The sequence below is a fragment of the Chelonoidis abingdonii genome, chromosome 25 (assembly GCF_003597395.2).
Source record: "Chelonoidis abingdonii isolate Lonesome George chromosome 25, CheloAbing_2.0, whole genome shotgun sequence".
Lineage (NCBI taxonomy): Eukaryota > Metazoa > Chordata > Testudines > Testudinidae > Chelonoidis > Chelonoidis abingdonii.
This window is the reverse complement of record NC_133793.1, coordinates 5,226,396-5,241,599: the sequence shown is the minus strand read 5'-3', so window position 1 is coordinate 5,241,599 and position 15,204 is coordinate 5,226,396. Positions and strand designations below refer to the sequence as shown.

The 15,204-nt window shown below is 46.8% G+C and overlaps 1 protein-coding gene across 2 annotated transcripts in view; it reads right to left on the bottom strand.

Annotated features, from left to right (window-relative positions):
* CSMD2 (CUB and Sushi multiple domains 2) overlaps positions 1-15,204 on the bottom strand; it is a 562,181-nt gene that overhangs the window by 61,277 nt on the left and 485,700 nt on the right. For both annotated transcript variants that reach the window (XM_032802693.2, XM_032802696.2), the window contains 5 exons: positions 11,445-11,525; positions 10,258-10,371; positions 8,254-8,442; positions 7,070-7,216; positions 4,041-4,229 (listed from right to left, as the gene is read on the bottom strand). In XM_032802693.2, the coding sequence (XP_032658584.1) occupies positions 4,041-4,229; positions 7,070-7,216; positions 8,254-8,442; positions 10,258-10,371; positions 11,445-11,525 (720 nt within the window). The remainder of the gene's footprint in view (positions 1-4,040; positions 4,230-7,069; positions 7,217-8,253; positions 8,443-10,257; positions 10,372-11,444; positions 11,526-15,204) is intronic.

The window sequence follows — 15,204 nt, the reverse complement described above, 5'->3', positions numbered from 1 at the left end:
CTGCCCTGTACCGAAGGGCCAGAGCCCATAGACTGCGTATTGCTCTGCCCTGCTTCACAGGGCCAGAGCCCCTAACCTGTTGTTCGTTGCCCCGTCTTACCTAAGGGCTTGGACTACAGACTCCATTCGCTCAGCCCCTGCGACCCGGGGCTGAGCCGCGGCGAAGGCCGTTACACCCCTACTTGCAAATTTGGCATCCTCGAACAGAATGTGGGATTATTCAGTCTCTATTTACAGGGCCCGGCATAGAGCACAGAGGCTTGGTTTTCGGGATTGCAGTAAACTTGCCATCTGCTCCAGCAGTACATTACCCAGGTTGAAATGCAAGCACCGCAACCCAGAGGAGTCAGAGAAGAGGATGAAATATTGGAACTCTTCCCAGGGAAAGCAAAGTCAACATATATCTTTGAAGGACCCATTCGGAGCCTAACTCTCAGGATGGAGGAGGGGGAGCTGCTGGAGAGGGAAGGGGAACGTATGAGAGCAGTGTTTGCAGGAAGAATGTGTGCTAGGGAAGAGGGCACATGCTTTGATGGCAAACATGTAGCTGTGATTGCAAAAACAAGGCAGCTTAAAAATAGACAGCAGAGGTAGAAAAGATGCATTAGATCGTCTTGTATTGTCGCCTCTGTGCCAATGCACAATTGCTCCCTGCAGAATGTTCTGTACTAGTTCCATAAATGTCAACCACGACAGAACAGGCAATAAAGATTACTTGGAGAGGATGGTGAAAGGGATGGAGGATTATGAGTTGGCAGAAGGAGGCTACGGGAAATGTCATTGTTAACTAAACCATGTGTTTATGGGGACCCCAGTTCCCATCCTCCTGACATGGCTGATTGTCTGAGCAATTTATTCCATGTTGTGGGACAAGTTCCCATATCCCTGCTGTGTGATGCTAGCTACTGGAGAAGAGAGATGCTGAGGACAGCCAAAAACAAAAGGTTGCCAGTTGGCTGAAAGAGAGCAACAAAAAATGTCTGCTGGAGCTCATGTAGTTGTACTGGGCACCATATACAAGCCAGTAATTGATCACATCTCATCAAGGCCAGATGGGGGAGCTGCTACCACTGTGAATTATGGAAATAGGTAGCACTTAGCTAGTGCTACTTATCTAGTACTACAGAGCTCAAAGCTCTCGATAATGGTGGGGAAATAGGATTTGTATTTTAAAAATGGGGGAGAAACTACAGCACAGAGAGGGGAAGTGACTTGCCAACAGTCTTACAGAGAGACAAGGAGAGACCCAAGGAGTCCTGACTCCCAGTCCTGTACTCCACCCACTAGTCTCAAAGGATGAGCTTTCCCCCAACTTCATCTATCTAATATTTGTAAAGAGACTGGGCCACACACATTCCTGATGTAACTCTACGGAACCCGTGCAGTCACACTGAGGAGGAGTTTGGCCTGCTGTGCATTGATAAAAGAAGTAACCCAAATAAAGGGCAGACTGTTAATCCTATCATTGCTGGATCTCCCTGCGCACTCCTGCTGCTTTACCATGAACCTTTCACTGGAACATGCCAGGTGCCTACAGGGCAGGGTGCATGGCTGAGTCACACCCAGTAAATCGATCCACAGGCACAGGCAGGTGTTATTGGTGAAGCAGCTCTGGAGCGAAATTCTGCTCGCAGGCAGAGAGCCCCCCACTGCTTTAGAAACAGCCGTATGCCTGGAATGACTCTGGAAGGAGCAGGCTTCATGCAGGGTCTGAGCTGCCAAGCTCTCAATAACATCACAGGGGCTTTCTGCCTTCCAGGCCTTGTAGCTGTAACTAATGGACTGCACAACTCAGGAGAGCTTTGACAGAGTCAGCTTCAGCGCCATCACCAAGGGAGGCCGAATGGGACTAAGGCCCCCTGTCCCACTTTTACTATCTTGTTGCTATCCCACTTGGTGCAGCTGCAGGACATGCATAGAGAGAGTGTGTTGGTTCTTGGATTGTGGGGGACAAGTAAAATCTCCCTGGTGCTTTAAAATTCCTCATCTTGCAGGAAGGCAGGCATAGATCCTCAAAGGTATTTAGGCACCTAACTCCCCTTCAAACCAATGGGAGTTAGGCTCCTAAATACTTTTCAGGATGTAGGCTGGAGGGTGGTTTGGTTTGGTTTAATAGGAATGTGATCCCCAACATAAATCACCTTTTAGGGCAAGTGGCAACTCAAGGGGCCAATCTAGTAAAGGCTCAGGAGTGTTACGAGCCCCTGGTGCAGCAACAAGGATGGTGGGGCTTTCCTTTAGAAAGATTTCAGCAAGTAATTCCTGCTTTCTCAGGTACCAGATAGAAATTCTTCACACTTGGTTTAATGTCTCATTCCACCAGGATTCATGAGCTATTGTTGCCATGACAGCCTGCTGCTAATATAACTGTGTCCTACTGTCGGATTCAGCTGCTCTATTCAACTAACTGGCTCTTACCCCAGTTTGTATTTTAGACTGGGATTATTCTCTTGTTTGCCCCAGCCGCATCCCTCATCTGCCTCTTGTTAACAGCACAGCTTTCCGCGGCTTGGATTGCTTTACCCCACTCGACCGTCTGTTAGTACAGACTCTAAAAGGTTATTTGGAGCAACCAACACAGAGCAGCCCTTGCAATTGGAGAGGGTGGGTCCCAGGGCAATCCCTTGCAGTCTGGAGTGTCCATATCCCCTCCTGCCCTCTGCAGTTGATTGAAAAACGAAGAAAGAAGTTAGCAACATTTTTGCAAATTTTACTCCTGAGTTTTTTGTGTCAAAATTTCAAATTTCAACCAAACAACATCACCTTGAAATGCTATTTATCAAAAAATGGTTAAAAAATAGAGACATTCTTCCCCACACAGCAACCATTTTCATCAAAGTTTTGCATTTTGAAAGATGTAGCCATCTGGGTTTCTTTCCCAGTCTTCAGAGAAGCTAAGGTGTAAACAGACAGGATTTACAAAAGAGCCTAGCACCCAGGTTTTTAATGGGTGTTAGTCACCTAAATACCTTTAAAAATCTGGCCCTAAGTAATTGAGGAGCACAAGTGTACCTTATGCTCCTAAAACTCTTAAGCATCTCTTGAAAATCCCATCCTGAACTATCCTGCTACTCCGCAGGGTAATGGATAACACTAGTATAAGAACATCTTGCCTACACGATACCTGTTCTCTGGCCAGCTTCGAGAACCATCAATACAATGTTGATTCCCCAGCGTTACATTCACTTGGAACATTGCAGGAAGAAACATTCAGAGCTATTGGAAAACCCCGTCCAGATAAAGAGAAGTGTTTTATCAACAGAGAAAAGCAGGGTTGATCATGGGATTGAAAACAGGTACAAATACCAAAAGCAGTGAGTGGGGAGGAGACAGCTGGGTTTAAAAGAAAAAGGATGGAATATGGTGATGCAGCAGGTGATGTTCTGGTGGGAGCTTTCCCCTCTGATGCATGTGCAAAGCGCTGTGTGCTAGAGACACATGATCAATAAGACAGAAATTCACAAAGGACCATTATGTCCCAGCTCCTACAGAAAGCCAATGGGAGCGGGGCACCGACTTGTCATCTGTGCCTTTGGAAATCTCCCCCTTAGCACACAATTAGCTGAGGCTGGGATTTTCAGATGTGCCTAAGGGAGTTAGGAAGCACAATTCTGCCACTGAAGCCACAATCCCACTGCAGGTCAAGGAGACCCATGCTCTGTAGGTGCTTCTGAAAACCCCACCCTAACCCCGAAAGCCCTCGCTCCAGGCTGGGCTGTACCATGACCCAGTTCTGCCACAATGGTACATGTTGTGATCAGGCTTGGAACCCTGCCCCCTTCCCTAAGGCTTCAGAGCCTAAGCTCTAGCCCAAGCCGTAATGTCAACCCCATCTCCTGGCCCCTTGCTTGCCCTGAGTGAGCATTCCCCACTGCCCCTACCCACAGCCAGAGGCACCCAGCAAGCAGGGGGAAAAGGGCCATGGCAGTGCAGGTCTACCCAGCCCATGCCCCCAAGCAAGCCAGCTCTTCATCCGAGCTCAGACTGAGGAGCTCAGGGGACTGAGTGTCCCCACAGGAATTCACGTGTCTTCTCCCCACCTTGGCACAGAGGAACCGCTTCACTCCAGTGGTAATAGCCTTCAGGGTGCCTTGAGCACGTGGTACTGCTGTGGCCAATGAGACGGTAGCCCGCGTCGCAGCCGAAAAGGATCTCACTGCCTGGCTGCAGCCCAGTATGGCTGAGAATCGAGCCATGGAAAGGGGGCAGAGGGAGGCTGCAGTAAGGAGCTGGAGAAGGGGGAAAATATGTCACACACACATATACATATCATGGAACAAAAGAGGAGCCATGTCGAGACACTCCTCTCTGTGCTTAGGTGTTAGACGGCGTTTGCTTTGGTTTAAGATCTTACAAGGAAAGAGAGAGGTTGCAAAAAATATAAAGCCAAAGAGGGAAACGTTACAACTGCATATAATCAGGAACAGGCATCATTAATAGCAGTGCAAAGAACCCGTCCATTCCGCGAGTGATTTCCAGACATATTTAGGGCCAGACTGTAACATTATTGTGGCTTGCATCAGGGGCAGTGCGTAGCTATCCTGCTCCAGCAGCAGACCAGGGACGGAACTGTAATTCAGAGACATATTTCCATCCCGGCTCAAAGGAGAAAGTAAAGTTCTACACTGGTCTACGCCAGATGACTTCCCTCTTTCGCATCAGCTCAGGGCTGCTGGCTGACATGTTGAGGGAATGGAGTCCAGGCTCGGCCTACCTGCATGGGGGAGCCGTTCATGGAGACGGCCCTTACAGCACCGTGAGATGCAGCTCACAGTTCTGCCCTTAGTAATTTAGGACCTCACCCTGCGAGGTTGTGAGTGCCTCCAACTCCCACTGGATTCAATGAGAATTGTGGGTGCTCAGCACTGCTCAGGATGGGGCCTTGAGAGTGCTCTGCGCAAGGGGCGGGGTATTCTTGAACACCGAAAGCATCTGAACGTGGCTGATTTCAGGTTCTGTTCCAAGTAGGCAGGGTTGGTCTAATGGTCACACGCCCTTTGAGCAAACTGGGGCTGGACCTGGAGCCAGTATTACAAAGCACCACAGCATTCTAGAGGAAGCAATGAAAACGCTGCCGGTGACAATCCAGACGCTGCTGTGCTTTTGGAGATTCGAAGGCCAGAAGGGACCACCAGGATCATCTAGTCTGACCTGCTGTATAACAGGCCAGAGATCTGCCCCCAAACCATTCCTAGTGCAAACCTTTCAGAAAAACAGCCAAACTTGATTTAACGATTGTCAGAGATGAAGAATCCACCACAACCCTTAGTAGATGCTGCCAATGGTTAATTATGCTCATTGTTAAAAATGTAAGCCTTATTTCCAGTCGGAATGTCTCTAGCTTCAACTTCCAGCCATTGGATCATGTTTTCTCTGCTAAATATTTGTATCCTATGTAGGTACTATAATCATGTCACTCCTTACTCTTCCATCATTAAGATAAATAGATTGAGCTCCATGAGTCTATCATTAGAAGGCAGGTTTTCTAATCCTTAATAATTCTCCTGGTTCTTCTCTGATCCTTCTCCAGTTTATCAATGTCCTTCCTGAACTGTGGACACCAGAACTGGACACAGGATTCCAGCACCAGTCGCACCAGTTCCGAATATAGAGGTAAAATAATCCCTCTAGTCCCACTTGAGATTCCCCTGTTTATGCATCCAAGGATCACATTAGCCCTCTTGGCCACTAGGTCACAGTGGGAGCTCATGTTTATCTGATTATCCACCACTACCCCCCAAATCTTTTGTAGACTCACTGTTTCCCAGGACAGAGTCCCCCCATCCTGTAAGTCAGATGGGGGCTATCATTCAAGTACTTTTTCTTGTATGGGAAGCTGGGCAAAACTCTTAATTTTGCAAGTCTTTTGGAGATAAAAAACAAGTAAAACTCAGAAAGCTTGAGAGTTTTGCTCTGGGTTTTTATGTTTTCAGTGGAGGTCCAGATCAGAAACCAAAAAGGAAACGTTCACAAGCCCACTCTGAGAGGAGCAAAACCACCAAGATTTACTCAGCTCTGGAAATTAGGAGTAATGTCTGGTAATTAAATATTAATTGATTCATTTACTGAGTAATGTCATTCATTTATGACATTCACTCAGGGTCGCACTCTAGTTTTATGGCTTTCATTAAGTAATTGAAATTTGCTAGCTTCCAAAAGATGCTCATTAATTTTGAGGAATTCTTAGTAAACAGTCAGTGTCCGGTAATTGGTTTATGCTGGATGAGATGTTAAAACTCACCCTGTTCCCTCTGACAGCAATGGCAAAACCCCCAGTGGCTGGAATGGGAGCAGGATTTTAGCCCTAGTATTTCCCTTTGGGCGCCTTAATACAAGAAGTCACCTCGAGTCACTTCTCGTGCACCAAATGGATTCTCACACAAGTTCCAAGTGCTGTGCTTCTGAGCTACGCACCGGACAGCGTCGCCTCAATATTAGGCTGCAATAACACAGCAGCAAAGTGATCTTTAAATGGATCAAAGTGAGGGAAATGCTGTTTTAAGGACTTAGAGGTGGAAGAAGCTGTCCAATCAGGGCTTCAGATCCACACAACAGATGGCGCTTCCTCAGGATAAAATTCCCCCCGATGCCAAGAGTCTGCAAAAAGCCTATGCTGTACGTTGGACTTCAGTGGGACTCAACTCAACGCCGGGTCGGATTTCGTCTATGGAAAGCTGTGTGGAACTAGTTTTGGATCACTGAGATCATGTAACATTTTTCTGGGTTCAGTTCCCTGGAATTTTTGCTCCCCCCTCCCCCAACTAAAGGTTTGATGCCCAGATATCACAGGGATGAGGGCATCAGAAATACAACATGCAGGGTGAACTGCAGGCAAAAGCAGCACGTTTCCTTTGGAAACCCCCAACTGACCCAGTTTCCCAAACGTCAGTGAACTGAAAACTAGGCAAGCTTTGGGGTGCGCTAGAATGCTCTGTACAGCTCCATTCCCCCAACACAGTCCTGCTTGGCTCATACAGCAATAACACTCAAATAGGAAAAGCAAAGGGAGGTAGCCAAAGGAACGGCCACATTCTCAGGGTCCGGTTTCCAGTGTCTATGACGAACTCACCTGAGTAGCGGATTTTAAAGCCCTTTCGGTTGTATGCATGGTCGGAGGACCAGCGGAGATACGCCTTGTTCCCAGTGCTGGTTACAGTCAGAGGAGCAGAGTAATTCCCACTTAGAGACAACAGTAGTGGACTCTGGCCAGCGGGACCTTTCGGGAAAGATTGGACAAGTGAAGGTTGGGCCCAGCACCTCTACTCAGTGATAGCCACTCCTAGCCTCACACAGCGGGACCTGATTTTTGCAGAAGGAACACATGGCCAGACCTGCTTTTGGCCATACTGTGGGAGCTCTGACTTCCTCTTGAACATTGCCATTGAGTTCTATGGGGCCAGGATTTCACCTTCATGGGACACAACCTTCTGCACACTCACTGAGACAATGAGCAAGGGGTCTGGACTCTCGGTTCAGCCATGAGGTTCCATTTCTGAGCGCAAGAACGGAGCCGCTCAGCTGTGACACAGGAGACCCTCGGCTCTCCTGCAAGGTGCCTGGTGTGTGGTTTAGGGAAATGTCTTTGGATTGCTTTAAAATCCGTTCATTCCCCGTCTCAACCCATCCTCCCCAGCGACCTTCCTCATTGTTCTTCAGCCTTGCACATGCTCCAGCTACTTCCATCTCTCCATGCACAGCTGTCCCAACAACTTCGCTGAGCCATCCCACCGCGATGGCTTCCTCACCCAGAAGTGAAGTGGAAAGCTAGAGCTTCTCACCGTGCTGCATTCCCAAGTAGAAATGCTCCCTCAGGGTCTATCTACACTGCAGCTAAACACCCCCATGGTCGGCCCGTGCCAGCTGACTCCAGCTTGCAGGGCTTGTGCTACAGGGCCATTATAATTGTGGTGTAGACTTGGATAGGAGACTGGGCTCTGGGACCTTGTGACTGGGGGAAGGTCCCAGATCCTGGGCTCCAGCATGATGTCTACGCCACAATTACAAACAGCTCTGTAGCCCAAGCCCCATGAGCGCAAGTCAGGCCAGCTGCAGGTGTTTAAGTGCAGTGTAGACATACCCACTTAGGAGGGATTTTTCCAAGCACAACACAGTGATAGGCGTGTCGGTGGAAAGAACCTCCTAGGCTCAGGGAAGACAGGGTTTAGTGACTAACAGCAATGCTCACTGCTACACGGTTGTGTCCTTTCCCCCACCCCCAACAGACAGAGTCCATGTGATTCACGTGACAGTTACCATCAAAGATCTCGAACTCATCATACTGCTTCTCACTCAGGAAGTACTCGATGGCGAGGGTGATGTTGTACCCGGGTTCTACTTTGATCACCCAGGAGCAGGTCTGGAAATGGGGGTAACGCCCCAGGTAACTCTGGCTGAGGATCACGCCGGTGGAGTCCGTCAGAACCTCATTCATCAGGCAGTGCACTAAACCAAACCCAGAAAATGAGACCTCGTTTCAGGGGCCAGAAGAAAATGATGGGAAGAAAGGAAAGCTGAGGTTTTAAAATGCAGGATCTTAGAGTTAGGTTGAAATTTCCAAAGTGGTTTAAGGTGACAAGGCTCCCAACTTCAGCTGACCTTTATTAGGATCTAGGAACTCTCTTGGGATCCTTGGAAAATTCCAGACTTAAATCCTGATTTTGGCTCCTCACTAAGTGGGCTGCTTTTTAAGAGTGCTGAGCACCCAGCAACTCTAGCTGAAGTCAAGGAAAAAACAGCACTTTGCATGAGCTGGGTCTCTGTCACTCCAGCTTTGTGTGAGGAAACTGTCAAAATCCATGGGAGCTGCGTGGGTATAAAACCGGAGTAACGCAGGGATGGATCAGGGCCTTACCTTTTGACTGACAATCTTAAAGCACTGTGCAACCATTCTCTTATTGAGCCTCAGAATATTCCCTCCAAGACCGAGCAAACTTTATTATCCCCATTTTACTGACTGGTAAACTGAGACATAGATCTTGTGAGACTTGCTCAAGATTACTAAGCAAGTCAGTTAGACTAGAACCCTAGTCAGCCCTAGCTGCTTGCTCTAATCCCTAGATCTCACACAATCGCAGAAGTGTTTATACCAGAAGCAAGTGTTGAATAAAAGTTTGGTGCAAAAACAGACCAAAAAGCCTAACCCAAGAGACACCAAAATACAAAGCCATAAGAGGATCTTTATTTTTCAGTACATCCATCCATCAGAAATTAAATGCTGTATTGAACGCTATACTTGGGATTACAGAAAACAGCAGGAGCTATAGAAGGGACAGTGGATTCTTTCCAAATCCTTAAGCCCATTAATGAATTTTTTTACCTCTGTAAATTGGTGACCAGATATCATTTAAACAATCTCTTGGCTCGCAGGCTAACCACCACCAGTTAATAACCAAATGACCGCCCCTCCCACCCCGTTCTCACACTATTAGAGAGAGACAAAGCTACAGAAAAATCTCCCATTATACAGCAAAAATGCCTAGATGGTGAAAAGAAGATGAAGAGATAACCATGGCTGAAGTGGAAAAAAACCTCTCAATAGGAAGAGATAGGATAACTAAGATAACAGGCTTGCATCTTTGGCATTCCTCCTGAGTAACAGGAAGGGGTGTTATGCATCACACTCAGGGTGTTCAATTTTCTCTCCTTTAATGCACTGTGTAGTACTAATCCAGAAGCTGCGCCTCACAGACTCTGCCCTCAGGAGGACTGTACTTAGCTGAAGTCAGTTCCTTGGTGCTACAGGGTTCATGTATCACTGGCAAATGGTCAGAGAGGGATCTTTGTCTCTCCAAGGATAAGGATGTTTGGATTGTTGTTTTAATGCCTTCATGGATGTAACCAGGTGTCTGCTGTGTCAGAACAGTGCCCGGAAAGGCTCCGTTCGGGCTGTGACTCGGGGAAGTACTTACACTTATGCTTAAAATTAAGCATGTGCTCAACTGCTTTCCTCTGCTGGTGCCTCAAGGCATAACACAGCACTACCCAATGCTAGACAAATTCTACCAGGAGGGGTTGATAGCCGTCAGCTCCCATGGCAATCAGCAGGGGCTGCAACTGACTACATACAATTTCTCAAATCATTTCTCAGACAGATACTGTCATAAATTAACTGATAATTTTTTTACTATTCGCTCTGCTTTGCTCAGTACCTGCAGCTGGCTAGACCGAGTCCTATGGCAGTAGAAGAGCTGCGCTCCCTGCACCATGGTCTTTCAGGGAGAAAAGCTTTGCTAATGTGTTGGGACCCAGGACAGTTACCTTCGCAGGTGGGGGGTGGCCCTCCGAACTGGAGATGAGTCCCCTGCTTGCATGTCAGGATTTCAGTTCCGCTCAGGGTGAAGCCGGGGAGGCACTGATACCTCACAATGTCACCTGGAGAAAAAGACAAACGCCCTCAGCTGGGGAGAAGGTTTGGTTTATCAAGGATGAAATTCACCCCTATTCAGAGTGGCCAGTACCAGGCTTAGGTACCATTTCATTTCCACTGTAGCTGCTATTTCAGGAGATTGCTCAAAGGGGTTGACTGAATGGGACCCAGTGCATCAATTGCACAACTCACCTATTCTATAGCCACAGAATACCAATCCACAGGGGGAAAATTCACCCACATGCAGCTCTACTTAACACCCACTTCAACCACCTTTTAAGGGCTTCAGTGATTCGCAGGTCCACTGCACATCGGCTGCACAGTCCCTCAGGATCTGAGAACCCACCTCCTGGTTCTTACATCAGTGTGGGTCCTGCAACCAGAACTTAGCTGGCATGGTGTTGATAATGCACAAGACAGACACAAATCCAGCTGGATCCCCCCATAGATATATGGGGATAATATGTGGAGTATAACTAGATAGATAATATATGGCTATACAAGTAAAATGTGGCACATGCGGGTCATATTCTGAATGGGTGTAAATCAGTGTCAGTCCACTGATTTCAGTGGAGCTATGCTGATTTACATGAGCTGAGGATTTGGCCTAGAAGGAGCAGATACAGTGAGCAAGGTAGCTTTTGATCATGGCGACTTTTCTGGCTGTGGACATACTTTAAACACAGACACAACACTGAAAATTCAAAAATACGGAGGAAAGCTTTTGTTTGAAGCCTCATGGCCTGCTACACACTTTAATCGCCTGCAACGTCTTAATGCGGCAGGATGTGACTGAGGCAAATAGCTCTGTACATTTCTGAACACGGACTGGGCTTTCATAGGAGACATGTCCTTGCAGTTACACTACTGAGGATAAAAGACTATCAAAACCAGCTGATTTGGTGCATAAGCCAGTTACCAAACTGGGGCAAGCCCTCCAACCTCCCATACTGACTAGTGCAGAATTAGATGGGTTCCTCTGAAGCACATAGCACTGGAGCCAAGATACCAGCTACAGTGAGCTCTCATCTGTTCTGATGCAGCCTATCCTATGGGGATGGGTGTGGGGAGAAGATACCTATGTTAAATTCTTCATTCTCAGTGATGATTTCGGCATTGGGAACAATGGTCGGAGGGTGGCATTTGAAGAGCTGATAGGCTGAAAAGAAAGAAAAACAGCAAACGTCAGGGCATGGAATTGCTTCCAACGGGATGTGACTTGTCGGGACAAGGCTCACATATGCCTAACCACCACTCAGTGTGGTACAAGGATCTGCTTCTCTGAAATAAACTGCCACCCTGCGGCATGCAAAAAGGGTGGAGAACCTAGCAGTATCAATCTCAGTTACTTATCTGGTCCCACCATTACCCTGAGCAACTCACAATCTTCCATCCTCACAGCACCTCTGACAGGCAGGGCAGTGCTATTGTCCCCATTGTACAGATAGGGAACTGAGGCACAGAGATGCTAAATTTAGTGGAAGGTCCCACAGAAAGATTGCAGCAGGGCCCATGTCCCCCTAGTTCCAGGCTAGCCCCGTAACCCCTGGACCATCCTCCCTCTCTCTTGCTAGAGCCATGGCTGAGCCTTAGTTTACACTTAACACCTTATGAAAATATCGATTCTGTCCTTCCTCAGTATGTGAACCCCCACTATCAGGACCGTACAGTTCTGGCTCAGGCTCCCTACATTATCCCAGCTTTGTTCAGTGCCTGCCACAGCCAAAGCCAGTGCTGAAATACCCAATGGATGCCAACATAAGTCCAACCTGGCTTCTGAGAAAGGGCAGGTGAGGAGATGCAAGACACCCCCCAGTATTATTAGTGTTGTTGTAGCCATGTTAATCCCAGGACATGAGAGAGGCAAGGAGGGTGAGGTAATATATTTTGTTGGACCCACCTCTGTTGGTGGAAAAGACAAGCGTATGAGCTTCACAGAACTCTTCCTCAGGTCTGGAGAAGGTAACCAGAATGCCCAAGCTAAACATAAGGTGGGACAGATTGTTAAGCATAAGAATTTCACACATATTGTAGGAGACCACTTAAAATGAAGTGGGCAGTTAATACCTCTCCAGTCACAGGACAATGGAGAGTTAATAGGCAGCAGGACACTAAAAAAACATGGACTTGTTTTATGCCTATTACAACAATTTCTAAAACACCCTGCTGTCTACTAACTCACCATTGTCCTATGATTGCAGAAGACGCCTCGCCCACCTTGTCTCTCTCAGGTCCTTGGGATAGTGTCTGTATTGAGAATCAGCACCATGGACAGCACACTATGCAACACTTCTCCTCCCAGGAGGCAGGTAAATGGAAGGAGAGTAAAAAGAAGACTACAAGAAACCCTATAGGGTGCTGGGCTGCGGCAATTTGTTCACAAGAACATCTTCCTCAGCAGTCTTGGTCTTCCTAGAATGCCATCTATAGCACACTACAAAGCTTCCATGCCCAAAGTCACTGGGAAGAAAGTTCTGTATTTGTATGAAAGAGTAAAGGGCTTAGTTCAAGAACAGATGAAGAGTGACTGGTGTTTACTCAGTGACTCGTGTGTGGAGGTGATGGGATCATCCACAGCGTCTGGGATACTAAGTGGAAGAGACCGGACAACCTCAATCGAATTAGGTCAATCTAGGAATAACCAGGATAGATGGAAATCTTGTTCTCCTCTGCAGCCAAGTGAATAATTCATAATGAACAATTATTCTGAGAATTTCATCTTTGGTCCCTGTCCTTGAACTGAGATTGCAAAATTCATACTCATTTGTCACTTGGAATTATTCATTATTTTATTCTGCAAATAATTCCTGGGATGCAGCTGGTTTGAACTTCCAATTGAGAATATTAAAACGAAGATGCAGGTTGCAGTGCACAGTGTAACTTCCCTGGTATGCGATGTAAAAACAATAGTGCAGGTTTGAACCAGGTGTTTAATTATACATTTCTCAGCTGGTGCTGTGTTGGTGAAATAAAGAAGCTATCCAGTCAGGGAATAAAACCAATACCGTTTGACTTATGAGCCTGGCAAAACACAACAAAGAGCAAATTTTACAACTGAACATACAGCCTGAAATGAACTGTCAGAAAATATTCTAGAACTTGAGCAAAATAATTTGCTGCTCACCAACAGATGAGCTCATAATGGCTTCACACTCTAATCCCTATGGAGATTAACACACAAGGGATGTGAACGTGGTTAAAACATCTGCTTTTGGATCTGAGTAACTCTTTTTGGAAAGCATTTTCTGAGGTCAGTCTTATTCTATCATACCCCTCCCACCGAGTCTGGGCCACCATATACTTCTTTGCAACTGGGGTTAGCCTGCTAAGCCCAGATGTAGATGATCCACCCACTAAAGAGGAGCTAATTTTCACTAACTCTACAAAGCTAGTGGAAACAGCAGCAGAAGAACAATGTTCTTAAGACTTTATTGTAATGTATTTACGTGCCTAAATTAGGATTTAGTTGCTTAACTTTAGACACCTACTCACCTCTCTCTGTGCCTCAGTTTCCCCATCTATAAGTTTGGGGTACAATAACCTTTCCTACTTCATCAGAGAGGTTGTGAGGCTCAATTAATGTTTATGAAATGTTTGGAAAGAGTTGGATGAAGAGGGTGATTTATTTTTACCCATGCATCGCCTAAGGGCAGTGTATGGCCCAACATTTACAAAAGAAAAAAATATCCTGACATCATCCTAATGAGCTAAGCTTGAACAGAGGAGATCAAAGGGAACTGTCAGATCTGTAATTCTGAGAGATGCCTTCTATACAAGTTCTTTGCAACATACCAAAAAGTTACAGTGAAATGATGAGCTAATGAGCAGGAGAACAATGCATGTTCCAGAGATCTGGGCAGTTTAACTGCCGAACCTGTCACTTCTCCTGCAAAGCTTCTTTGGTCGTGGAGGAATAAAAGGGAAGGAGGGGGAGGAAACTGGAGTGAATTTCCCATCAGCCATTTTGTCAAGCTCCCAGAAATAAACACTTGCTTGAAGACTCTGAACCTTTGCTCCTCTGGACACTCTGCCTCTGGATAAACAACAGGTGCTTTATTATGGCCAACAGAAAACAAGGAGAAAGAGGAAAAGCCCCAGAAGAAAGAGCAAAGGTTGGACAACTGCTTTAACGGTAGAAGCATCTCTGCAAAGATTTATTTTTATTTAAATAAAATTCCATGCTAGTGGTATGTCTGTACTGCAATCGAGGAGTGTGATTACGGCTCATGTGGACATACCTGAGCTACCTTTAATCCAGCTAACTTGGGCACCAGAGCAGGGAAGTGGTGGAAGCCTGGAATCCTGGGTGCTTAACTTGGAAGGTGAGCCCACACTGCAGTGTATGTGCTTGCAGCTACTTCACTGCTCCAGGACCCGAGCCAGTGCCATTAAAGCTAGCTCAGGTGTGTTCAGAGAGCTGCAATCACACCCCGTGTTCGCAGCGTAGACACACCCTAAGTGGCAGACTGGGCTTTAGGCCAAGATTTTCAACAGTGATTGATTATTCTATTTTGCGGAGCTCACCATAAAGGGGCCTGATTTTCCAAGTCTGGGTACTTAGCATTTTCTCTCAGCGGTCCCCTTTAAGGAGATGGCACCGTGGTGGAACTCAAAAATCCCAGGTTTAATCCCAGCACAGCCACTGACCTTCTGTGTGACCATGGGCAAATTTCTTTGCCTCTGTTTTCCCTCCCAGCCTCTGTCTTCTCTATACAGACTGTGAACACTTTGGGGCAGGGACTGCCTCTCACTAGGTATGCACAGCACCAAGCAGGAGGAAGCCCTGATCTCAAATCTAGGTGCAACCGTAAAAGAGAGAATAATTTCCTCTCTTTTAT